Source organism: Monodelphis domestica, chromosome 8 (assembly GCF_027887165.1).
Source record: "Monodelphis domestica isolate mMonDom1 chromosome 8, mMonDom1.pri, whole genome shotgun sequence".
Taxonomy (NCBI): Eukaryota; Metazoa; Chordata; class Mammalia; order Didelphimorphia; family Didelphidae; genus Monodelphis; species Monodelphis domestica.
The window spans coordinates 240,858,080-240,883,817 of NC_077234.1; the positions used below are offsets into that span (position 1 = coordinate 240,858,080).

The window sequence follows — 25,738 nt, forward strand, 5'->3', positions numbered from 1 at the left end:
CAAACATACATATATATATGTATATATGTGTGTGTAGTATATGTTTGTAGTGAACATTATCCAGAAGATTCAGTTTATGTATCTAAATAAGAAATAACAATGGATAGCAATATAAATTTTGTTGAACCTTTGAACAAGCAAGCTAGTATAATATGCACATGCAGTAGATATAAGAACAGAAGTTCTATTTCCCTGGACTTGTGATGTAGAATATGGGGCAAGGATAGTAGCAAGATCACTATCATATTAAGACTATGGAAATATAACAGGGGGTCTGACAAGTGATTTTCTTTCTCTCTCTCCAGCTCTGTCTCTTTCTTTCCTTTTTTCCTTCCTTCCTTCCTTCCTTCCTTCCTTCCTTCCTTCCTTCCTTCCTTCCTTCCTTCCTTCCTTCCTTCCTTCCTTCCTTCCTTCCTTCCTTCCTTCCTTCCTTCCTTCCTTCCTTCCTTCCTTCCTTCCTTCCTTCCTTCCTCCCTCCCTCCCTCCCTCCCTCCCTCCCTCCCTCCCTCCCTCCCTTCTTTCTTTCTTTCTTTCTTTCTTTCTTTCTTTCTTTCTTTCTTTCTTTCTTTCTTTCTTTCTTTCTTTCTTTCTTTCTTTCTTTCTTTCTTTCTTTCTTTCTTTCTTTCTTTCTTTCTTTCTTTCTTTCTTTCTTTCTTTCTTTCTTTCTTTCTTTCTTTCTTTCTTTCTTTCTTTCTTTCTTTCTTTCTTTCTTTCTTTCTCTCTTTTTTCCTCTCTCTTTCTTCCTCCTACCCTCCCTCCCTTCCTCCTTCTCCTTCCCTCCCTCCCTCTCCTTTGTTCCTTCATCCGTTCGTTCGTTCGTTCGTTCCTTCCTTCCTTCTCTCCCTCCCTATCTCCCTCCTTCCTTCCTTCCTTCTTTCCTTTCTTCTTCCCTCTTTCTTTCTCTTTTTCTTTTTTCTTTCTCTCACTTTTCAATTTAGTGCATCAAGACTTTGTTTTTTATTTAACATTTTGTTATTAATCAATTACTATCAATTAGATTTAATAACACTTTTAAACATTTGTTTTCTGAAATTATGATATCCAAATTTTCTCTTGCTCTCCCTTCCCTCCCCTGTGCTAAGTAATTTGATTTGGGTTATACATGTTTGATCAAACAAAACATTTTCATATTGGTCATATTGTGAGAGAATACTCATCTAAAACCAAAACCCTAAGATAAAATCACACACAATAAAATAAAGTGAAAAATAGTATGCTTCAATCTGCATTCAGATTTCATCAGTTCTTTCTCTGATGGTGAATAACATCTTCCATCCTAAGTCTTCAGAATTGTCTTGGATCTTTGTATTGCTGAGAATAACTAAGTCTTTAACAGTTGATCATTGTACAATATTGCTCTAAAAGGTGATTTTCTGTTTTTTGTCAATAATCAGAACCAGTTCTAGATAAACCTGAGGAGTAGGTAAAGTTTATCTTCTACCTCCATCTCCCACTTCTTCATTTCCATCCTTCTTTCCCTTCCTGTCAAGTGTACAGATCAAATGAGGGAATATCTGTCACATGCTTAGCACTGTGCCTGGCACATAGTACACATTTAATAAATGCTTACTTTTCCCTTCTCCTTACAGATGATAGGAGGCAGGGATGATGCTTGGTACATGATATGGCAATGCCATCAGTGTCATCTTGACTTAACTAGTTATTTCTTTTTTAAAAGCTAAAAAAGTTTGTGCCTGCTTTAGTCTTAGAATATTTTCCAAGAGCTGAGGATCCCAAGAGATATCCAAAATCTTGGAATTGAGTTGGAGCAGCACCCCATATGCTCTGGGGTTATTACTGGTAAACCTAACTAGTCAAAGGGATTCATAGATATGATATTGTATGAAGCAAGAGGCAGTGTAGAGAATAGAATGCTGGGTGTGGAATCAAAAAGAAACTGGTTTAATCTTGTTTCCCATACTGATTTTGTGGCCCCAAGCAAGTCACTTAATCTTTTTCATTCTGAGTTTCCTTGACTATAAAATGGGGATAATAGTAATACCTACCTTCTAGGGTTGTCATGAGGATACAATGAGATAATATATGTAAATTGTGTTGCAGAACATAAAGTGCTATGTGATTGTTAGCTTATCATGTAGCTCAGATTAAGTAATATATCAATCTAGCTTCTAGGTAAATGTGAACTATGTATTAGATTCCATTATGTACATTTCATACCCTAGTCTGATTGTGTTGTAGAGAAGTTATTGATTGCATGATTAATGAATTTGTAATCTCCATTTTTTCTTTCATGTCTATATATTTTATTCTGATTAGTAAAACTATGCAAATTTCTTCCCTTTTGTGTAATATAAACAAGTATTTGTCAGTCCGACTGATGGGGGTTTGACCCAAGAGACAATGAGACCAGAGTAAGATAATATAGCAAAGTTTTAATGGAGTAAAGGGTAGGGGGGATGGAGGAAAGAAGTGGCAAGGAGGAGCCCAATGTCAGTAGAGATGACTGGAGAGTCCCTCCTGGGTGGGGGAATCATGAGATCTTATAGCAGTGATGGGGAACCTATGGAACACATGCCAAAGATGGTGCACAGAGTGCTCTCTGTGGACACATGTACTGCCCACCCCACCAAGTGTTCATTATCAGAAAGGCAGAGGGACTTGGGTGGAGCTACTCCCTTCCCCCTCTCCACTGTGCCTGATGATGTTTTTCACACCACCTATCCCTCTCTGCTCAGCAGCCAAATGGGAGCACTTGATCCCCTCCCTCTCTCCACCTGTGCTAAGGACATTCCTCACGTCACCAATCCCATCACCCAGTAGCCCAATGGGAGCATTTTCTCCCTCCTGTATGTGGGGTAAGCAGTGGGTAGGGCATGTCTAGCACTTAGTTGGCTGGGGCATGGCATGCAGTCTCTGGAGAGGGAAAGGGCATTGCAGATGGTCCCTAAAAGGTTCACCATCACTGTCTTGTAGCATTAGGATGTTGTTGGCACATGTTTTGTTGACTTTCTGTTGCCTAGACTGTTTTTTTTTTTTTGGTTCCCTATTGCCTAGCTGGGGTCTGTTGACTTTCTGTTACCTAGGCTGGGATTTGTTGGTTTCCTGTTGCTTAGCTAGGGTCTCTAGGTATATCATTCCCACCTTTTTCTTTGTATAAAAAAGAAAAAAAACTGGAGTGGAAGATAGGCTTGTATAGGGGCCTGGGAGTCTGAGGGGAAACAGAGTTGTTCATCAGACTGCTTCCTGCTGAGGAGAAGCATGTGGTATTGGGCCTCTCAGGGTCCCATCTCCATCCCTTGGCAAGTATTGATATTGACGTTGTCTGAAAGATCTTAATAAAAGGACATTATGGACAGTGGAAACTTGTCTCCAGGAGGAGATAATTCCATCAAGTGTGGCTCTGCCTCTCCGGGACTTGGTTGCATTCCTCATTACCACAGATTGAAGAGGAATAGCATGATTGTTTAGTGAGTTTCTAGAGGGATAGGGAAATAATGGTCATGGGGGCTAATAAGGTAGCCTTAGGGCCAATGGATAAGCCCAGGGGCTAGTAGAGTAGCCTCTTTGGAGTTGACAGCAGCTCCATTATAGGGAGGCAGTTTCCTCTGGGAAGTGAATCTACCCCTGTAGAATGGCAGCCCAAGATGTCACTATCCTGATCTTAAGTCCCTTGAATGTGGAAGAAATTAGTGTGTAGATACAGTCATATAGAAAGCAAAGATGATACAATAGCAATTTAACTAATAGCATTTTTGTTCCAAACATATTTACTATTGTGTAAATTTAAATTGCTCAGTAAATGAATAAACTTAATTCAACTGTTTATTTCTAGAAACATAGTGCAAAAATATTGCACTATTTGGAAGAAGTTTATACGTGGCTTCCAATTGGCACTCTAATTGATAAAAAAGTTCTGGTTGTGCATGGAGGAATAGCAGATGATACAGATTTGGAAATACTTAACAAATTGAAAAGAAATAAGGTAAGAGTTTATTGAGAACTATTTTTCATGAATTAGTTGACTCTTAAAAGCATAGTCCAGAGCTAATTAAAAAGTGAAACTCCAAATGAAACATAACGTGACAAACTCCCTGTGTATGAATAATAATGAGAAAATCATCTCACAGTGAAACACAGTCAGGAGTAGTGGTGGTTAGGCAACCATTTGTCTCTAAGATTTGATCAGGCATCATACAAACTGAAAGCTCTAGCAGATCCAGAGAGAGTTCTTTTTGTGACTTTTATTTTCTGAGTGATTATAGTATTAGCTTCTTCATATAAAAAAAGTATCAGATGCTCCATTTTCTTCTTGCAAATGAAACTTTACATGTTTTTTTCATAGTTAAAACTCTTAAGCTCTTTAAGGAAAAGTCCAGATTATATATATATATATATAAATATATATAATTTTATAACATTTGAACTTGTTCATATTCTTCTTTAAATGAATTTTGTAACCTTTATACATTCTTGAAATGTTTCAAGCTATTCTATTAACATGCCAGATGATAACTTGCTTTAGCATATTCAAACATAGAACTATCATTAGCTATTTTTATTCTGTGTACTTAAATCTCTCTCCTCCTACATAATATTCCTGGCAAAACATATTTAGGCTATTAAACACATATTTTATACATGCATATATTTATGCACACATACGTATTTGCATTTTACTTCTCAACTTTTTGTATCTGAGGCAAGTTCCTCATCTTTTCAAGGATATATTTTAATATTATTCCAAAAGAGATTAAGCACTTTTAAAAGTCAGAGGTCTAGAGGACAGAACACTGACTTTGATCTCAAAGCCTGAGTTTATTTACCTACTCAATAAAATGAGAGCAGTTTGGGAAGGTGGGGACTAGACATTGTCTAAGGTCCTTCTCAGGTCAAAATCTTGAAATGTTGATAATACTTTGCACTTGTTAATATGGCAGCTAGATGGTGCAATAGATAGAGTGCCTGAAACCAGGAAGACCCTGGCCCCAGACACGTACTGGCTATGTGACCAAGGGGAAAGTCATTTACCCTCATGGCCTCAGTTTTCTCATCAGAAAAGTGAATTGAGATGGAAAGGGCGAACCCCTCTGATGAGAAAACCCCAAATGGGGTCACAAAGAGTTGGACATGATAAAACAATCGAACACACACTTGCTAACATAATAACAATTTTTTCTTGGTCCTTCATGTTTATTAAAGTTTTATTTATCGAGCAGTGCAGTGACATGGTTAACCTGGGCTTACGGAAAATAACTTTGGTTGCTTAGTGAAGGATAGATGGGAGTAGAGAAAAAGGCAAGACAGGAGGGAGACCAGTTAAAAAGCTATTGCAATAGTCCACACAAAAGGTATGGGGGGGTTATTTTAGGGGGTGGTTATGAAAGTGGGCAGAAGGTAATACATATGAAAAGTGTTGTGAAGGCAAAAGTGATAAGAAATTACAAAAGACTGGATATGTGGCGTGAGGATGAGAATGGGGGGGTGAGCCTTAGTGCCTGGGAAGATGATGGCACCTTACATAGTAACAGTAATAGAAAAGTTTGGAAGAGAGGAAGGGTTTGAGGAGAAAGAAAACTGATTCTCATTTGAATCAGGTCTAGATATATAGATTGGTGTATAAAGTGCTTGTTTAGACCATAAAACACGACATAGATCTAAATTATTATTGCCATTAATATTGTTTACATTTTTTAAAAATGCTGCTGATTTGAGCAGAAGCCTGGGATAGGGCTATCTTTGATGGTGGAGGGAAAGTCAGTTAACTACTCCATAATGAGTGAAAACCTAGACACCCGTGATTGCCTGTTGTCTCTGGGATAAAATGTAACCCTTTTTGTTTTGGTTTTAAAAGCCTTTGAAATCTGGTTTCAGTTTGTCTTTCCAGTTTTATGGCATGTTATTCCTCTTTACACAGTTGATATTCTAGCCAGACTTCCCTTGCCATCAGCATTTCATTTCACTCTCGTGTCTTTAAATGTTATTTCTCATACTTGGAATGCCCTCTCTCCTTACCTTCTGTCTTAGAATCAACTCTAGTTTAAGTTCTAAGACAGTAGATCAGTAAGGGCTAGGTAATGGGGGTTAAGTGACTTGAGCAGGGTCATTCAGCTAGGATGTGTTTGGGAGCCAAGATTTGAATACAGGATCACAGATCTGGCTCTCTTATCTACTGAGCCACCTCATTTACCTTTACTTCTTAGACTCACTAGCTCCTTTATAATTTCAGCTCTAGTTCTATTCCTTATAAAAACTCCTTCCTAATAATACAATAGCTGGTATATCATTGGTACTTATTAGATACTGATTAAACAAATGGAAAAAACGTGTGTCATTTAAACAAAAAAAATTCATATTTAATTGTCTTGTTTTATTTGGGAAGACAGAATATAATTATCTCAGCTAGGTGGTTTATTAACATTAAAAATCAAAAGAGAAACAGCCATTGGTTTCTGAGGTAAAGATGAAAAAAATCTTAATCTTTTTACTTTTTCCCTTCACCTCCTTCCTCTTCCTTAACATATCCAAAATAGAATTAATTTTTACTCTCCTCAAAACCTTTCCTTTTCTTAACACTAAGAATAGGGGTAAAAGATTTTGAAATACCAATAGATAGAAATATTCAGCTCAGCATCATTGGCAAAGATAATACTAGAATATTGTGAGAATCATTAAGGAATTTACTGGAATTGCAAGCAGAGCCAGGTTGAGCATTACATAGCTTTTGATCATAATACAGAATTTAGAACTAGAGAAAACCTTAGAAATAATCCAGTCCAACTTTCTTATTTTAGAAATGGTGAAATTGAGGCTCAAGGAGATGCCTCCAATGGAAATATGTAGAATATCTAAACTATGGACCCATGTTCTCTGATTCTAAACCCAGTGCTCTTTCCTAGACTATATTGGCTAATGACACTTGAATGTTTTTAACCCTTAATTTCCCCTAAGGTACCATCTGGGTTTATACCTTAGATTGCCATCTTTTGGCAAATAAATAAAACTACGGACTTCATATCAAGAAGACTTTACTTCTAATCCTATCACATTTTTATTGGCCTGCCATATGTTTATTGGTTTATTGGTCAAGTTACAACCTCTCTCAGCCTCAATTTCTTTGTTTATAAAATGGATATAATAATAGCACCTAATTCAGATGGTTGTTGGGAAGATCAAATAGAATAATATACATAAAGTTATTTCCAAACCTTAAAATGCTACAGAAAAGCTAACTGCTATGATTACAACTACTACTAATATTGCAACTACGATGATGACTACAACTATGACAACTACGATGACTACTACTACTACGACTATGACTACTACTACTATTGCTACTACTCTTGCTATCATTACTATTATTACTACTACTATTATCCTTCTACTAAAATATAAAGCATAATAACATTAAAAGCAAATTCAATTATTTATAGTTTCTCACAGCACTTTTTTGTTTTTGGTCCTCGCTGTCCATTTAAAAAAGTTACAAGGAAAAGATTATCCAGTGAAGATGTTGTAGAGAGAAGTTATAAGGAAGCCAGATTCTTTACAGACTCCTTGGCAAATAAAAAAAGGAAATACCACGAAGATGAAAAACCACAAGAATATTAAAAGTTAACCAAAACCAAAAAAAATGAGCAACTGAATTAAAATACCAGAAGTAATGGCAATGGAGGGAAAAGTGCAAGATAGAATGAAAGTCATTCTCAGATGCCTGAACACTGTATTCAAAGATATCAGATCATAGGATAATATGGTTAGAGACTTAGAAATCAAAGAATATGTACATTCTCTCATTTTATAAATGAAGAAACTGAGGCCTGTAGAAGTTAAGTAACCTGCCTAAGGTCACACAGTGACATAGAGGAGGCATTTGATTTCCAGTCCTCTGACTCCAAACCCAGTGTATAAAAATCTTCATTGGCTAAATGTAATAGCAAAAATTTTAAAAATTTATAAAAATGGGATTAATCTATACATAAAATAATTGTAGAATAATTGCACAAATTCAGATATTTTGTTGTACCTCCACAAAGTTCTATTCTAATGCTCCATTGTGGTATAAAAGTGTTCCTGGATCCTAAAAGACTATGCCAACAACATACAGAGTTTGTTAGGTTCCGCCACGCTAAAAAGGCTTCAAGTATGGTCCTGGTAAGAATGACCTTGATCATGTCTCCTCCTTGTGGATCAGCCTAGGTAATTATGGAAAAGTTTATCACTTCTAGGCAGCAGGGTGCTGATAAAGGTTTAACAACCAGCTCTTCTTGACTCAAAAAAAGGGCAGACTTTTATGTATACTTCTTTAAGTGAGCATATTTCTATGATTAATATGTGCTATTAATGTTTTCTCCATCACTTAAGTCTAGTAAATTAACCAAACAACAAAGCCTCTTAATGGTATAAGTATTCACAATGGAAATTTAATAATCAGCTTTTAGAAGCTGGTTATGAGCAGGCTCTAGCACACCCCTGCCACTGTGACACCTGGTGATGAAGGCTTTGGCCATCGCAACCCATGCAATAAATGAAAATACAAGTACCTATACAGCCTCCTTATACTTCTACTCTAAGAATATCAGAATGATGGATAAGGGAACAGAGGGCATTATGAGTATATACCTTTTACCCAGCCTGTGAATATTAGGATATTCTAAATGTGAGATGCTTTAACAGTGATCAATAAGTAGATTTGCCACTGGAGAAACTAGATCATGTTAAATTCAACATTCTTGAATAATAAAACCAGATGACAAAAAGAGCCTGTTGCCATAGGGAAAGCTAATGCTCCATGATAAGACAAATGAAGTTAGTTTTATGGTATGTCCAAAGGCCAAGAAGCATCATTTTGTGAGACATATTGTATTGCAATATGCATAATAAACATTTATAAGACTATTATAAAAAATACTTATAGCTTAGCTGAGACACCAATAATCTGTTGAAGAAGATGAGAGGGCAAAGTAGTCAGCTCATTAAGATCCTTCAAATTAAGCCTTTAAATGCAATCATTTAAATGCAAAGTTGAGCATGGAGATGAATGAAGGGAATTTAAAAAAATCTTGATTCAGGAGTAGGAAACAAAAAGTGGCCAAAGTCTTGTAGACTATAAAGAATCTTTACATCCATATATCATGAGTACTTTTGTCAGCAGGGCTGGAGGTTATGGATTTGGCAACCACGAAATAACATGTTTTAAAAATGGAATTGATTACATCTTAATAGAAGGAAATAATAAGTTACAGATAAAAGTTATTTCTGAATCAGTTGCCTACACAGAGTCAATTACTAACTTGTTATAACAAAAATCAAAATGAATATGAAATGAGGTGGAAGAATAATTATTAAAAGAAAATAGAGCATGCAGTTGAGGCAACTTCACCCTGGTCCGTTTAAACATTGACTGACCTAGCTGTAAGAGCTCGAGCTAAAAAGAGTAGCTGAAGAGAGCACAGCACCACTCAGTCAAACCAGGGTCTTAAAGTGGAATAGATTGTATCTGCCCATTGAAACATTAAATACAGTGGACCAACTGCCGCCTCAACAGAGATGCCATGTCCTGAGAAGATCCCAGCTATAGAATAGTTTTCTAAGCGCTGTCCAGCGGCAGTTGCTCAAGAACAGAATATGCTAAGTCCCTTCTGACAAATACTACCTGGCCCAGTCCTGCAAGCAGCTGAGCCTGGTGAGAAGCTAGCACAGCTATCAAGTAATCTGTTCAACCCAGCAATACAGTGAACACACGGCATCCTGGCAGAAACAAGTCCATCTGAACTGTTTACTCTTTGGAGATATCATACCCTAGGAAGAGCTAGCCCATCTGAATAGCAGAACAACTCATTAATTTTTCTTAAAACCCTTACCCTCTGTCTTAGTATCAATTCTAAGAAAGAAGAGTGGCAAGGGCTAAGCAATGGGGTTAAGTGACTTGGCCAGGGTCACACAACTAGGAAGTGTATATGGTCAAATTTGAACCTAGGACCTTCCAAACCTAGAGCTCTATCTGCTGTACTGTCTAACTTCCCCCCAACTCACTGGTCACTGATACCACACCACACAGAACCATTGTGTGACCATCTGAACAGGAGAACACCAAAGTTCTGCATTTCCAATGTTGTTGTTGGCCTTGGCCACATGGGTTCCCTCCACTTGTGTCATTATAGTTGTTCTTTATTTATGGTTTATTTATAGTTTCCCCTTGTGCTCTGGATGTATTTATGGGAGAGTGTGCCCCTGGTATTGGGGGAAATACTTTATAACTTCTGTTTTTGTTATGACATTTGAGTACATCTTTCCTAAAAAAACAAGTCTTTTGACTGTTAATAGGAAGCAAATAGTTAGAGGTTCATGAGCCAGTCTTAAGAAGATACTCATCTACAGGGTCAAAACTAGATCTTTGAAAGTAGTGACAGCCATCTCTCTGGGGTCCTAACCTGCCAACACCAGGTGACTAAGCCTTAAGTAAACCTTACCTCTATTTATTCTAGTGAGGCCATAACATTTGGACTTTCATTTCATAGTACCAAATATACTCTATGAGGAAGCAGATATGGCACTAAATGGGAACAGAAAAATTAGAAATCTGGCTTAACTATATCAAATATATGCAAAAGAAATCTAAATCAGAGGTGATGTAACAAAGTATATTGAAATATTGATTTTCAAGGTGTCTAAAAGAAGGGAGGAATCAAAGCCTTGGGGGGGGGGACTGATTTTATTTGGTTAAAAAAGGTAACAAATATTAATAACTATCAACTTTATGTCTATTCCCCATCTCTAAAAAAATTGCCTTTGGCCTTTTTTCCCACCTTTCTTTGTATCTCTGGCATTAAGCACAGTAACTGGATCCAGAATGTTTATGAGCCTAATTACTTATGTATTAAAGGTATGTTTGATAGTTATGCAAAGAACATTCTACAGCAGACTATTTTGACAGTCATATAATTGATGGAAAGGTATAGATAATGCGAAATCCCACTTTATTTATTGCCAATTGACTATTGTAGAAGAGAGAAATTGGAAAAGCTTGCAACAAGGCAGGAATAGCTGGGACTGATGATCTGTCATTCAAACAAGAGCATTCTGTTTGGAATGTGATGGGGGAAAAGCAGTTGGAGGAAGGAGCAGACCAATTAAAGTCTGTTATGTCTTTGGCTTGGAAGACAGAAAGAAGTCTGTTGTCTTTAACCTTGAAGACAGTAAAGTTAGGACTTTCTCTTGGCTTTGAAGACAGAAGAAAGACAAAGTCCAGCTCTCTCCGATTTGCTCTGTTGTGATTCAATGACTAAACTTCAGACCTGACAGCCCAATTTCCCAAATTGAACTATATTCCACCATCCTTCAACCTAAGACTCATTCTAGTACTTGGGAAACTCCGAAACCTCTTTCCTTCTATTTCCTTATCCTTCCCTGTCTTTCCCAATAACCCCCTTACTTAATTTAGAGAAGAGAAAGAGTATTTCATTTGAGACATCACAAACTCACTCTGAGTTGATTAGAGAGACCAATAGGAGAATCAACAAGAAGGGGGAAGGAAGAAGGGAGGAGGAAGGAAGATGGGAAGAAGGGAGGAAGGAAGAAAATTAACAGTCCTGATCTTTAGTTATCATTTAGCATTCAAATAGTCCCTTTTTACATTATTTTAAAAAGCATCTGATTGAGGAAAAAATAACGCTACCTTAAAGGCTTTGCTTTGACAAGGTGTTTCTTAGAATACAAGAATCCTTGTAATTATGTAAGAAGAAAGATAACTTAGACTAGTTTTCTTAGAGTTCTAGAATATTTTGATGACCTTCTGATTATTAAAATTAGATAGATGAGGCAATAAAAGTATTTATCACTGGCAATAAAAATATCTAGTGCAGAGCCAAAATAATAACAGGGATCCCTGTAAATTATTGAATTTAGAAACTTTGAATCTAAAGTCCATAAAATGTTTTTATTGATTTAATAACTATTATAATATGCCTAATTATTAGTTGATTAATGAATTAATATCACTAATCCTATGTACTTTATGCATTTAAAATACACATTATCCCAAGGAGGAGTTCATAGGCTTCATTAGACTTCCAAAGAGGCCCAAGACACAAAAAAGATTAAGAACTCCTAATATATAGGTTATGAGATCCTATTTCATTCATTCAGCCAATAAATATTTATTATGTGCTTCTGCTGGGTTTGTACCCCAAAGAGGTAAAAAGGAAAAAGACTTGTACAAAAATATTCATAGCTGCACTCTTTGTGGTAGCAAAAATTTGGACAATTCCCCTGTGATTGGGGAATGGCTGAACAAATTGTGGTGTATGTTGGTGATGGAATTCTATTGTGCTCAAAGGAATAATGAACTGGAGGAATTCCATGGGAATTGGAATGACCTCCAGGAATTGATGCAGAGCAAAAGGAGCAGAACCAGAAGAACATTGTACACAGAGACTGATACACTGTGGTACAATCGAATGTAATGAACTTCTCTACTAGTTGCAATGCAATTTTCAGGGAGACTTGTGAGAAAGAACACTATCCACATCCAGAGGAAGAACTGTGGGAGTAGAAATGCAGTAGAAAAATAACTGCTTGATAACAAGGGTCGATGGAGATATAATTGAGGATGTAGACTCTAATGATCACCCTTGTGCAAATATTAATAATATGGAAATAGGTCTTGATCGATGACACATGTAAAACCCAGTGGAATTGTGTGTCAGCTCTGGGAAGGGATTGGGAGAAGGGAACAGAAAGAACATGAATCTTGTAACCATGGGAAAATATTCTAAATTAACATTTTAAAAAAATTTTATCATGTGCTTATTCTGGGTTAAGTCCTAGGCTAACTGCTAGGAATACAAAGAAAGACCCCGCCCTGAAAAAAGTTATTAGTCTCAGGGGATGTATACTTTGAGGGGAGAGATAATATGTAAGTATCTAGGTACATAAAAGATATATGAAAGGGAAAGACATTGCGTGTGTGTGAGTGTGATCAGAAGAAGCTTCATGAAGAAGGTGAAGTTTTATAAAGGAAGTCCGGAAGATTTAAGTGGAGATGAAGAGGTATGGGGAACTGCCAATGATAAGGCATTGAGATAGAGTATCCTTTGTTAGGAATTGCAAACAGCTTACTTCAGTTGTATCTTAGAATTCATAAAATAACTCCTAAGTGTAAAATATAAGAAGGTTGGAAGGATAGCAAGTGGCCAGTTATGAAGAGTATGAAATGGCAAACAGAGGAATTTATATTTTATTCTGATCTCTGAACTGACTGAGTTTCAGCAGTCTAATTCACTGAGTTAGTAAGATGATATGATAGGAAAGTTTGGAAGGGAAACAGGTTTGGCAAAAAAAAAACACAATAACAAAAATACAATGATTTCTAATATGAACTCTGTGAGTTTGAGATGCAATGGAACAACCAGTTTGATCCATCTAATAAGAAGCTGGTGATACCAGATTACAGTTCAGAAGAGACATTGTTGTTCAGAGGCATCAAAATCTTTATTGCCCCATTTGGAGTTTTCTTGCCATTTGCACTTCTAGTTCATTTTACAGATGAGGAAACTGAGGCCAATAGAGTTAATTCATTTACCTGGGGTCACACAGCTCATAAGAAATCTTGCTGGATTGAAATCCGAAAGATGAGTCTTCCCGACTTCAAGCCAAACACTCTGTCCACTATGCCACCTTGCTGCTTTAGGAGAGACATTAGGACTGAATAAGTAGGTCTGAGAATCATCTGTTTAGCAACAGGAACTAATGGAAATAGGAACTAATTTAGCAATAGGAACTAATGATATTACCAAGTGGGATAGTATAGAGGGAGAAGAGAATACTGGGCAAGATAGAAATCCTTTTGGAGATACCCACAGATAGTGGTCATGACCTAATCAAAGATATAGCAAAGGAGATGAAGAAAGATTAGTATTATAGAAAAGAAAACCAAGAGAGAACAATGTAAAAAAAAATCTAGAGTGGAGATAGTATTCAGAAGGTAGCTGACAGTGTCAAATGTTGCAGAGACCAAGACATCAGAACTGAGGAAAGGCAATTAGATTTGGTGATTTCTTAATTGTTACTAACTAATTGATCATTAGTATCTTTGGAGAGGTCAGTTTCAGTTGAATAATGAGGTCAGAAACTAGATTGCAGAGGATTTAGAAGAGAATGGGAGGAGAGGAATTAGAGATGCCTCATGCAGAAAGCTTTCTCAAGATGTTTGTCTGAGAGTAAGAAGTGAGATAAAACTATCAAGGATTAAGGAAGGACTTTCTAAAGATGGAGGAGACATGGCCATGTTTGTAAGCAACAGGAAAAGAACTAGTAAATAGAGATTGAACATGAAAATTGGGATGATAGTGGGACAATTTGTTGGAGAAGCCAGGAGGGAAAGGAGACGATCCATTTCTTCATTTGAGACAAGAATGAAAGAAGAGGTAGTGAAGGAAGATGTCCACATGATGTAAGATGAGAAGGAAGGAAAAGATGGAACTCTGTAAATGGTTTCATTTTTTTCAATGAAATATGAGATGAAGTCCTTAGCTAAGAGGGTAAAAATAGTGGGTTTTATGGGAGACTTGCAGAGAAACTTGAAGGCTTCAACAACTGCTATGAAAAGTCAGATAATTTACCTTGCTACACTGAGGGCCCAGTTGAAATTACATAACAAAATTTTGTAGTGGACCCAGTCAACATTTTTTTCATGATTTTCTCCATTTCTATCCAGGAGGAAATGAATAAGAATAAAGGAGGCAACTGGTGGGAATAATCCTAAATTGAGACTTTGTGAGGCATGACTAGTAAGAGGACAAGAGGGCAAGCAAATAATGAATGTAGGAGTAGAGTTGATTTGGCTCATTAAGGGGTTGAAATAGGGAAAGGAAGAGAATGTCGGCAGTTCACAAGACAATGGTCTGGGAAAGAATTGAACAGTGGAGGAAATGGAAGTCATGCTAAGAATGAATAGAGTTGTCAGATAATGGAAAGCTGGAATAATAAAAGACTATGATCAGATAAGAGAGTTTTATAACTCATGAAAAATAGAATCCTTGTGGATGATAATTATCATCCTTTATCACACATTAAGTATTGAGCACAAGGGCATGACCATGTCTGTATCTGCCTGAAGTATAGTTGAAGAACAGGTCAGGAGAATTGAGTAAATTAAAGAAATGGGAACTTATAATGTTTAAATTCCTTAGTTGGAGGGCAAGAAATAGAAAGGAAAGGTTGTGAGCAAGGCACTAAATCAGGGGTCCCCAAATGTTTTACACAGGGGTCAGTTCACTGTCCCTCAGACCGTTGGAAGGCCAGACTTAAAAAAAAAAACAAAACTCTGAACAAATCTGTATGCCGCTGTCTGGGATAGTGGAGGCTGCAGTGCTGGCTGCGATGAGTCTGTCACACCTTGCACCGGCCCATCACCACGGGCAGCAGTATACACAGTGCAGAATCCCCTCCCCCAGATCACTGCTCACCATGCTGACATCTTCCATTGTGCAGCCACATCATCCTTTGTGCAGCGCCTCGTTCTCCTTCAGCTACTCTCAGAACAAGGCGCCACTCAAAGGATGATGTCACCGGAAGTAGTACTGAGCTCCTCTCACTGACCACTGATGAAAGAGGTGCCCCTTCCAGAAGTGTGGTGGGGGCCGGATAAATGGCCTCAAGGGGCCACATGTGGCCATAATTTGGGACCCCCCCAAAACAGTTTAACTGTTTTCTCACATTTGAGGTGGAAATGCTAATTGTTATAGAGGAAATTGTATTGCTGGAATTAAGATTAAAAATATCATAGAACCTCCAAAATTAAAACTAAAACAAATAAATGAAGGATGTCCATTGTCTAGACTAGGATATGCAACTGGATGGTAACCCGTAGAGTTGGTCCATTATCTAAACATTGTATCATGCCACCAAAGGATATAGTAAGTTCTTAGTAAATGTTTGTTGCAGGAGGCCCCAGGTCCTTTCTCCTGAACCTTTCTCCTGATGTTATCTTCCATTTATTCTGTATTGTATCTACATGGTTGTTTGCTTGTTTGTTTGTTTTTTTCTCCATTACGTGAACTCTTTTGAAGGAAGGGACTGTGTTTTTTGCCTGTTTTAAAAATATTCCCCCAGCATTAATATGTAAATGGAAAGCACATCATCCTTTGTTTTGAAGAGGATCAATGATATCAAGGGTGACATGTTGACTCAAGTGTGAATTAGATTTAAGTAAACCAGAATTGCCCAAAATCATCAACCTCACTTGCCCCAAGTTCTGTGGCAAGACAAAAGTCAGAATGACTGATAATGGCCTGAAATGCAGTGGATGACCTTGACTCTTCGATGTCTGATAAAGCTTTAAGCACTTTTAATACCTACTTTAGCCACTTTCATGGTCATTGGACCTAATCATTCTTATTTGCCCATTCTTAGAGACCAGTGAAAAAGTAGATGGTAAAATGAAAAAGGGAATGATCTTATCTTCTGTAACATTTGAGGGTAGGAGCAGAGGAAGTGCAGGCACAAAATATCTAATCATATGCAAAAAATTGAGTTGGTAGGAAGAGGTGGAGCCAAAATGGCAGAGTAGCACAGGAAGCTGGAATGGCTCTGAGAACTCTCTCAAACCAATCTTAAAGTAACACCTCAAAATAAATGCTGGGTGACAGAACCAACAAGGGGGTAGAGTGGAGTATCTCTTATGCAGAAAAATAGTTTGGAAGGAGGCAGAGAAGGTCTATTTCACTAGGGGAGTGCAGTCAGGATCAACCAGAAGAAAAACCACACAATGAAGAATACAAGCTGCCCAACCCTCACCTACTATTCCAGGTTCTGAACCTGGGCACACGCCAATGTTGAGATCTGATCCCTGATACCCTACCTAAGTCAACAATGGAGCACAGTCGCCCACTCTTTGAAGTTACAAACCCTAGCACCAGCCTGCAATGAGGCCCCAAGCCCTAGTGCAAGTCAGGCTGCAGGGCCTGGCCCATTCAAGCCCAAGTGGAGACACAGAGCTTTACCCTGGTCTGTAATGCAGCCCCAGACACCATCACAGGGTACTCCACAGTGCACTGGGCTGGTGAAAGCCCAGAGTGAGGCTCTGAGCCTCGGACCAATCCAGCAGTGAAGATCCAAACCTAAGTGCCACTTTAGTGCAAGGTAGTCTTTGCCTGGCTGGTGTTAATCTAAGGGGAGTCCCAGAGCCCCTCCCAAGCCAGCAGTGAGATCCTGAGCCCCAGGGCAAGGCAGTCAGTAGCTGCTTGGTAGGTGTAGCCCCAGGATGAGGCACAGGGTCCATGCCCAAGCCTGTAGTGAGACTCCAAACGCCAGTACAAGATAGTCTGCCGTGTACCTAGTCTGTGTAAGCCCAGGGTGAGGCCCAGAACTTTTGCCACTGCTTGAAGTGAGGCCCTGAGCCTCAGCACAAGGGAGCTCACAGTTTTCTGATCCCTCAATGCCATCAGCAGTTCCTAGAGGAGACTGAATTAGCAGTGGGAGGTGGCTTTCAGCCCACAGGCCATCATGCCACCTTGGAAAAACTGAAACTTGCAGAAACCTAGAACTAGAGCTGAGGGTAGCAGCAAAGAAAAATGGAAGTTTAAGAGAATGAACTCTCTACCCTGAGAATAGATTCCACCTTTAAGATAAAAGTAAAAGCCCTCCCCCACAAAAGGCTGGGAAAATGAACAAAGGAAGAGCAAGGTACAGATTTAGAAAGGGAGAGTAAAATCAAAGCAGTCATATGCAAAACTTCAAAGAAAAATGGAAATTGTGCTCAGGCTCTGGAAGATCTGAAAAAATGAATTGAAAAACTAAATAATAGAGGCAGAAGGAAAACAGGGAAGAAAAACAAGAGTAATGCAAAAAAGAAAATAATAACTTAAAGAGCAGAATTGGACACAAGAAGAGGCACAAAAATCCAGTGTTGAAAAGTTTCTTAAGAAATAGTACTTATCAAATAGAAAATGAGGTCTAAAGACTCATAAAAGAAAATAATTTCTTAAAAACTAGAATTGGGCAAATAGAAGCTAATGACTTCATGAGACATCAAGAAACAAAACAAAATTTAAAAAAATGAAAAATCTCATTGAAAAAACAACTGACCTGGAAAATAGATGCCAGAAAAATGATCTAAGAATTTTTGGACTATCTAAAAGCCATTATAAAAAAGCCTGGATATCATAATATAAGAAATTATCAGAGAGCACTACCATGGTATTCTTGAATAAGAGAATAAAAAAGAAATTAAAAGTATCAACTAGTTATCTCTTGAAATAAATCCCTAAATCCAGGAATATTATAGCCAAATTAAAGAGCATCTGGGCTAAGGTGAAAATACTGAAAGCAGCCAAAAAGAAACAATTTAAATATTATGGAGTCACAGTTAGGATTATTTAACTTAGCAGTTTCTATATTAAAGGATCAGAAGTTTTGGAATGTGATATTTTGGAAGTCAAAGGAACTATGTTTATAACCAGGAATCACCTACTTAGCAAAACTTAATGTATTCTTTGAGGAGAAGAAATGGTCATTTAATAAAATAGAAGATTTACAAGCATTACTGATGAAAAGACCAGATTTAAACAGAAAATGTCCAAATACAAGACTCAAGAGGAGCATAAAAAGGTAGATAAGAAAGAGAAAATTTAAAGGATTCAATGAGGTTGAACTGAATATGGTTTATATTCCTGCATGGAAAGGTAATATTTGTAACTCTTAAAGTTTTATCATTGTCAGAGTAGGTAAGAGGAGTGGGAGTAAACTGTAAATTAAGGGAAGAGGATTGCACTGAAAGAAAAGGGAATAGAGAAGTAAAATGAGGTAAATTATATCACCTAAAGACATGTAAAAAAGAACTTTTTCAATAGAGGGGAGAATGAAGGTGGTAACAGGCAAAATTTAAACCTTACTTTCACTGGAACTGGCTCAGTGAGGGAATATCAACCATACTCACTAGGGTATAGAAACCTAGATAGAGAAATGGGAGAGGAATAAGATGGGAGTGGAGAGGAATAATATAAGGAAAATACTTGTGAGGAGGGACAGAATGAAAGTAGAGAGAAAAAGTAAATCAAAAGAGGAAAATAAGATGGTATGGTATGGTAATATGGTAATATCACATATGGTAATCATAACTGAATATGAAAGGATGAACTCACTCATATGACAGAAGTGGATAGCACAGTGGATTATAAACCAGAATCCTACTATATATTGTTTACAAGAAACACATTTGAGGCAGGGAGACACACAGAGAAAAGGTAAGAGAATAGAGCAGAATCTTTTGTGCTTCAGCTGAAGTAAACAAAGCAGGGGTAGCAATCATGATCTCAGAAAAAGCTAAAGCAAAAACAGATTCTTTTAAAAGAGATAAGGAAGGCAATTACAGCTTGATAATATGTACTACAGACAATGAAATAATATCAGTACTAAACATATGTACCAAATGGCATAGATTCCAAATTTTTAAAGGAGAAATTAAATGAACATCAGGAGGAAATAAACAATTGTGAAATTGGAATATTACCCTAAAATTATGATTCCCAGGAGCCCACTCACTTCCTTTTGTTACATTCTGACATAGACAAGAGATAAATTGGGTGGAGTTCTGTGTCTAGCTCTCTTTCCTTCTTGTTGGTGGTTTTGGTGGAGAGGGGATGTTTGAGCGGGTAGAAAATTTAGTCATGTGATTCTGTTTTGTCAGATAATAAAGTTAAAAAATAATACTTGAAGTATTGGACATTAATTTAACTCTTACATTTATGGCAACCATGAAGAAATTGAATCTGTTGTTAGTGCTATAAGGGGCTTAGTAATTTCCCCATATTAAAAACTATACTAGTGGGGGATTTCAACCTTCCTGTCTCAGCACTAGATAAATCTAAACAAAAAATAAACAAGAAAGAAGTAAAGGAAGTGAATGAAATTTTAGAAAAGTTAGCTTTAATAGATCTCTGGAGAAAATTGAAAGGGCATAAAAAGGAATATATCTTCATTTTAGTAGTCCATGGTATAAACACAAAAACTGACCAAATATAAGGGTGTAAAAACTTCACAACCAAATATAGAAAAGCAGAGATAATAGATACATCTTTTCCAGATTATAATGCAATAGAAATTATAATCATTAAAGGTCCATGGAAAGAAAAAATAAAATTAACTGGAAATAAAATAATCTAATTCTTAAAAAGGGGTGGGCCAAAGAACAAATTATAAAAAACAATCAATAAGTTCACTAGTGTCAATGAGGAGACAATAAATAAAAATTTATGGGATGCAGGCAAAGCAGCACTTGTAGGAAAATTTCTATCTCTGAATACTCTGAATTAATAAAATAGAAAATAAAACAGATTAATAAATTTGGCATGCAACTAAAAAAACTAGAAAAAGAACAACCTAAAAATCCTCAGTTAAAGACTAATTTAGAAATCCTAAGATTCAAAGGAGAAATTAATAAAATTTAAAATAAGAGAAATATTAAGCTAAAAATTAGGAGTTTGTTTTAGGAAAAAAACAAATAAAATAGATAGGAAAGAAAAGAAGAAAATTAAATTACCCATATAAAAAATTAAAAGCATGAATTCACCTTCAACAAAGGGAAATAAAAGCAATCATTAGAACCTATTTTGCCGGATCATATGAAAGTAAATCTGGCAATCTAGGTGAAATGGATAAATATTTACAAAAATATAACTCGCCCAGATTAACAAAAAAAGGAAATATAATACTTACATAATAGTAAGGGCAGGTTGCAAAGGGAAAGATGGAACATTGAAAGAAGAGATGATTGACAGCAAAGACCATTGGTAGCAGAGGATGATGGGAGAGAAGAATGGACTTGGGAAAGCTCTGAGGATAAGGACTCAATTTTTGACAAAAACTGTTGGGAAATCTGGAAAACAATGTGGTAGAAATTAGGTTTAGATCAGTATCTCACACTATAACAAGATAATGTCAAAAGAGGTAGATGATTTAGACATAAAGGGTGTTACCATATGTAATTTAGGGGAACATAGAATAGTTTACCTGTCAGATCTATGGAGGAGGGAAGAATTTATGGCCAAACATGACATAGAGAACATTATAAAAGTTTTTGTACAAACAAAACCAATATAACTAAGATTAGCAGGGAAACAACAAACTGGGAAAAATTTCATAGCAAATTTCTCTGATAAAGGTCCCATTTCTCAAATATATAGAGAACTAAGTTAAATTTATAAAACTACAAGGCATTCCTCCAAATGACAACTATTTGATCATAAGATATGAACAAGAAGTTAAAAAAATCAAAGGTATCAATAATCATATGAAAAAATGTTCTAAGTCAGTCTCAATCAGTGAAATGCAAATTAATACAACTCTGAGGTACCACCTCATACCTATCAGATTGTCCAATATGACAGTAAAGGAAAGTGATAAATATTGGAGGGCATGTGGTAAAATTGAGACACTAATGCATTGTTGGTGTTGTTGGTGGAGTCATGAACTGATCCAACTATTCTGGCGGGCAATTTGGAATTATGCCCAAAAGGCTATAATTTAATGCATACCCTTTGATCCTATAATAGTAGGTCTATATCCAAAGAGATCCACAAGAAGGGAAGGACCAACTTATACAAAAATATTTATAGCAGCCCCTTTTGTTGTGGCAAAGAATGGAAATTAAGGGGATATCCATCAATTAGGGAATGACTGAAGAAATTGTGGAATATGATGGTCCTGTAAGAAATTATGAACAAGAAGATTTCAGAAAGAGCTGAAAAGACATACATGAACTGATGCAGACTGAAATCAGCAGAACCAAGATAACATTATACACAGTAACAGCAATATTGTAAAATGATCAACTGTGAAAGAATTAGCTACTCTCAGCAATGCAATGATCCAGGATAATTCTGCCTACTTATGACAAAGAATGCTATCCACCTCTAGGGAGTCTGACTGCAGAACAAAACATACCATTTTTTACTTTAGTTTATTTGGGTTTTTGTTTTAGGGTTTTGTTTTATATGATTATTCTCTTATGAAAATAAATAATGTGGCAATATGTTTTGCATGATAATTCATGTATAACCCAGATCAAATTGCTTATCATCTCTGATAGGGGGAATGGAGGGAGGGAAGGAGGGAGACAATTTGGATCATATAACTTTAGAAAACTTAGGTGGAAAATTGTTCTTACATGTAATTGATAACAAAAAATGTCTTTAAAAAAACTCTTTCATAAAAAAATAAGTTTGCATACCATATACTACATGATGCTACAATAGATACTGAATGATCTCATTAGAAAAGTTTGCATAATTTAAAAATTAAAAGAGAACCCTATCAAGCACCTTTCACTGTCTGACTAGGGAGAGAATTTTTAAGCCAATAAAGGTTTTCAAAGACAATATTTTTCATTTACATGAACTTGAAGAGCCTTTGCACAAACAAAATCAATGTAGCTAAGGGGAAACATTGATTGGGGAAAATCTTTGTATCAAATAACTCTGATAAACATTTTACATGAAATATGTAGAGGGAATTGACTAAGATATACAAAACCAAGAACTTCTTCAGTGGGTAAGAGGACAAAAGAGATGAATAAGTAGTTTTCAAAAAAGAAATGCTAGTTATTAACAACCACATTAAAGATTACTCCAAATAACTAATAATAAGAAAAATACAAATTAAAACATTTCTAAGGTTTCATTTTTTCCCTGAAAATTGGCAAAGATGACAAAAGTTAGAAATGACATGGGAAGACTGTGGAAAAATAGGCAAACTATTGATGAAGTTGTCCATTTATCCAACCCATATGGAAATCAATTTGGAAGTATGCTAAAAACAAAAGTGATTAAAAGTTGATGCCCCAAATGTAGTCAGAGACAGATCCTATATATGGTCAAATATTAATAGAAAGACTTTGCCTGTGGTAGCAGAGACCTAAAACATGAGATACCTGTAACTTATAGGAATGCTAAACAAATTGTGGTATATAAGTATAATAAATTATTACACTGTAAGAAATGATAAACATGGCCAATCTTATCACACTTGCTACCAGGAAGCTGAGGGCTGGTGGATCTCTTGAGCTCAGGAATTCCAAGGTGTATAATAGGAATAAAGACAGTCATGTCTCTACACTAAATCTGGCCCCATCATGATGAACCTCTGGAAGTAGAGGACTATGAGGCTGCCTAAGGAGAAGTGAACTGTTTCAGGTTGGAAACAGAATGGATCAAAGTTTCTCCTTGCAATCAGCAGTGCAGTCAGCCCATAAGTGATTGTCACACTTACAGCCTGCATAAGTTAGGAAAACACAGTTTCAAGAAAAGAAAGGAAAAGTGACAAATATGAAGAATTCATAGGAGCATGGGAAGATTTATGTCAATCAATACAAAGTAAAGTAAGCAGAAACACAAAAAAATTATAATTAATGACTACAACAATGTAGACAGAAAGCAAAAAAAAAAAAAAAAAAAGAAACAAAATGCTGTGAAATTATAATGACCAAACTTGGCCCAAAGAAGAGGTGAGAAAAGGCATCTTCCTCTCTTCTTGGAAAAGGTGAGGGACTATGGACATGAAAAATTGTGTATATGGAAATGAACATATTTTACTAGACTACTCCCTCTTCTTTTTTTTTCTTCCCTCTCTGCTCCCTCCCTCCCCTCTGGCTCACTGGGCAGGGAAGTGACTGGTAACATGAAACAAAAGATATAAATAAAATATATTAAAAGAGGAAAAAAAAGAAATTAAACTGGGCTTCTGATGAATATATTTACAGAGAGAATGAATTTATCTTGTAGATGAGATCAGTCCTAATGCCACCATCAACACCGTCAGAAATTGAATTAAGAAATATCCAGTTCCCCTATAACTTTCAAACATCATCGATGTCTTTGGATCAGATGCCAAAGGATGACTGGGACCAGGTATGTGAAGCCAAAATAAATGCCTATGAATATTCTTTAAAAATGTAGATATTGGGGGCAGCTGGGTGACTCAGTGGATGAAGAGCCAGGCCCAGAGATGGGAGGTCCTAGGTTCAAATCTGGCCTCAGACCCTCCCTACCTGTGTGACCCTGGACAAGTCACTTAACCCCCATTGCATGGCCCTTACCACTCTTCTGCCTTGGAGCCAATACACAGTATGCATACTAAGACAGAAGGTAAGGGTTTTAAAAAACGTAAATGTTTTCAGAATATCGAAGATGTTTATTTTGTGGTGAATGGATACAGACAAAATGATTTCTTCCTAGATGAATACACACATACACACAGCCAAAATTATTTTTTTGGATCAATTATTGTGTGCTTATTTTGAGAGGTAATACAGATTGGAGATCTAACAGAAAAGTATAATTACACACGTATAGATCCTGAGAGATGTATATACAGTTTTATGGTGGGGTGCATATGCTATGGAAGAAGACTACATTGTTCACAATGCTGAATTGTCTAATAATGGGTGCCAAATTTCATTTAATTGATAGTAAAATTAGATATTATAATATATTATTATTTAAATATTAAGCTCCTTTTATGCCAGTTTTAATTTCCTTTGGTGAAGGACCTTCTAGGGGTCATAGAAAAAATGGTACGAGATTATGGTTTCGAGACTTTGCGATGAAGCCATCATTGAAGCATTTCTTACAATCCAGAATAGTGACATGATGTGACTAGTTTGGTTGTGAGAGTTCTGACGATCGGGCCATTGTGAGAGCAGAGCTGCGGGCTTTCGAGTGGTTCCTCTTTACCAAAGGCTAGTTAGGGGCTCCTCTGGGAGTTTTCTATACCGATGAAGTCACGAGGCGTGTGCACATATATATATACCAATCAATCCCTCTATGTAGTGTGTGTATTTGTACAATTGTATGTGCACATGTATTATGAGCATATACCCATGTATATATGATATACCCTCGTGTACATATATGTGTATGTTCTCATATATATATATATAAAAATATATATATATATGCTAAGCATCCATGGCACAGTCATGGCTTTTGAATTAAAGAATATCCAGGTTCAAGTCTGCCTCTTTTATGCATTAACTATCCCAGATTATGTCACTTAACCTCTCACTTCCCTAGGCAACTCTCTCAGATTTGGGAACTGCAAGCTGGAGAGAAAGTACCAATATGAATTAATGGAGAGAATGACCCTATTTGGGAATTTCCTCTATCATTGAAATCACAGGTCCAATTCCTAGTCCTTTTAAGAGACTGAAACTTGGGGGCAGGTTTCTGTTGTCAATGAGATGCCTCTCATTGAATCCCCCCCCCCCCCCATCACTTCTTTGGGTCTTAGAGATCGTGCAGGTCTTTCTGTGGTTTCTGGTTTGAACACCCTGACCAGTGAGTGCCCCACTTTCCTCTAGACTTGGTCCTTTAATCACCCACATTGGAGGCACCTCTGGAGAAAATAGACAGGAAGGAAGAATTTGTGGTCCATGAAGCAGTGAGTGACTTGGAGCAGTGAGTCTCCAGGCCAGACCAAATACTTAGAACCATAGCTTTTGAGCTACATATGAGGCCACTTATTCCAACTTCTTCATTTCACAGAAGAGGGCACGAAAGCCTATAGAGATTTAGTGACATACAGCTAGTGACAGAGGTGGGATTTAAGCCCAGGCAGCAGCAGCAAAAGCAGTAACAGTTAATTAACATTTATATATTGCTATAAGTTTTTAAAAATACTTTTCACATATTATCTCATTTGAATCTCAGAGCAAACCTGTGGTAAAGGTGCTATTATTTTTCTCATTTTATGGGTGATGAAATTGAGACTGAGAGAGGTTAAG

At 36.8% G+C, this 25,738-nt stretch overlaps 1 protein-coding gene across 5 annotated transcripts in view; it reads left to right on the plus strand.

Annotated features, from left to right (window-relative positions):
- PPEF1 (protein phosphatase with EF-hand domain 1) overlaps nucleotides 1-25,738 on the plus strand; it is a 233,178-nt gene that overhangs the window by 152,018 nt on the left and 55,422 nt on the right. For all 5 annotated transcript variants that reach the window (XM_056808688.1, XM_016424753.2, XM_007500823.3 and 2 more), the window contains 2 exons: nucleotides 3,794-3,943; nucleotides 23,739-23,864. In XM_056808688.1, coding sequence (XP_056664666.1) covers nucleotides 3,794-3,943; nucleotides 23,739-23,864 — 276 coding nt within the window. The remainder of the gene's footprint in view (nucleotides 1-3,793; nucleotides 3,944-23,738; nucleotides 23,865-25,738) is intronic.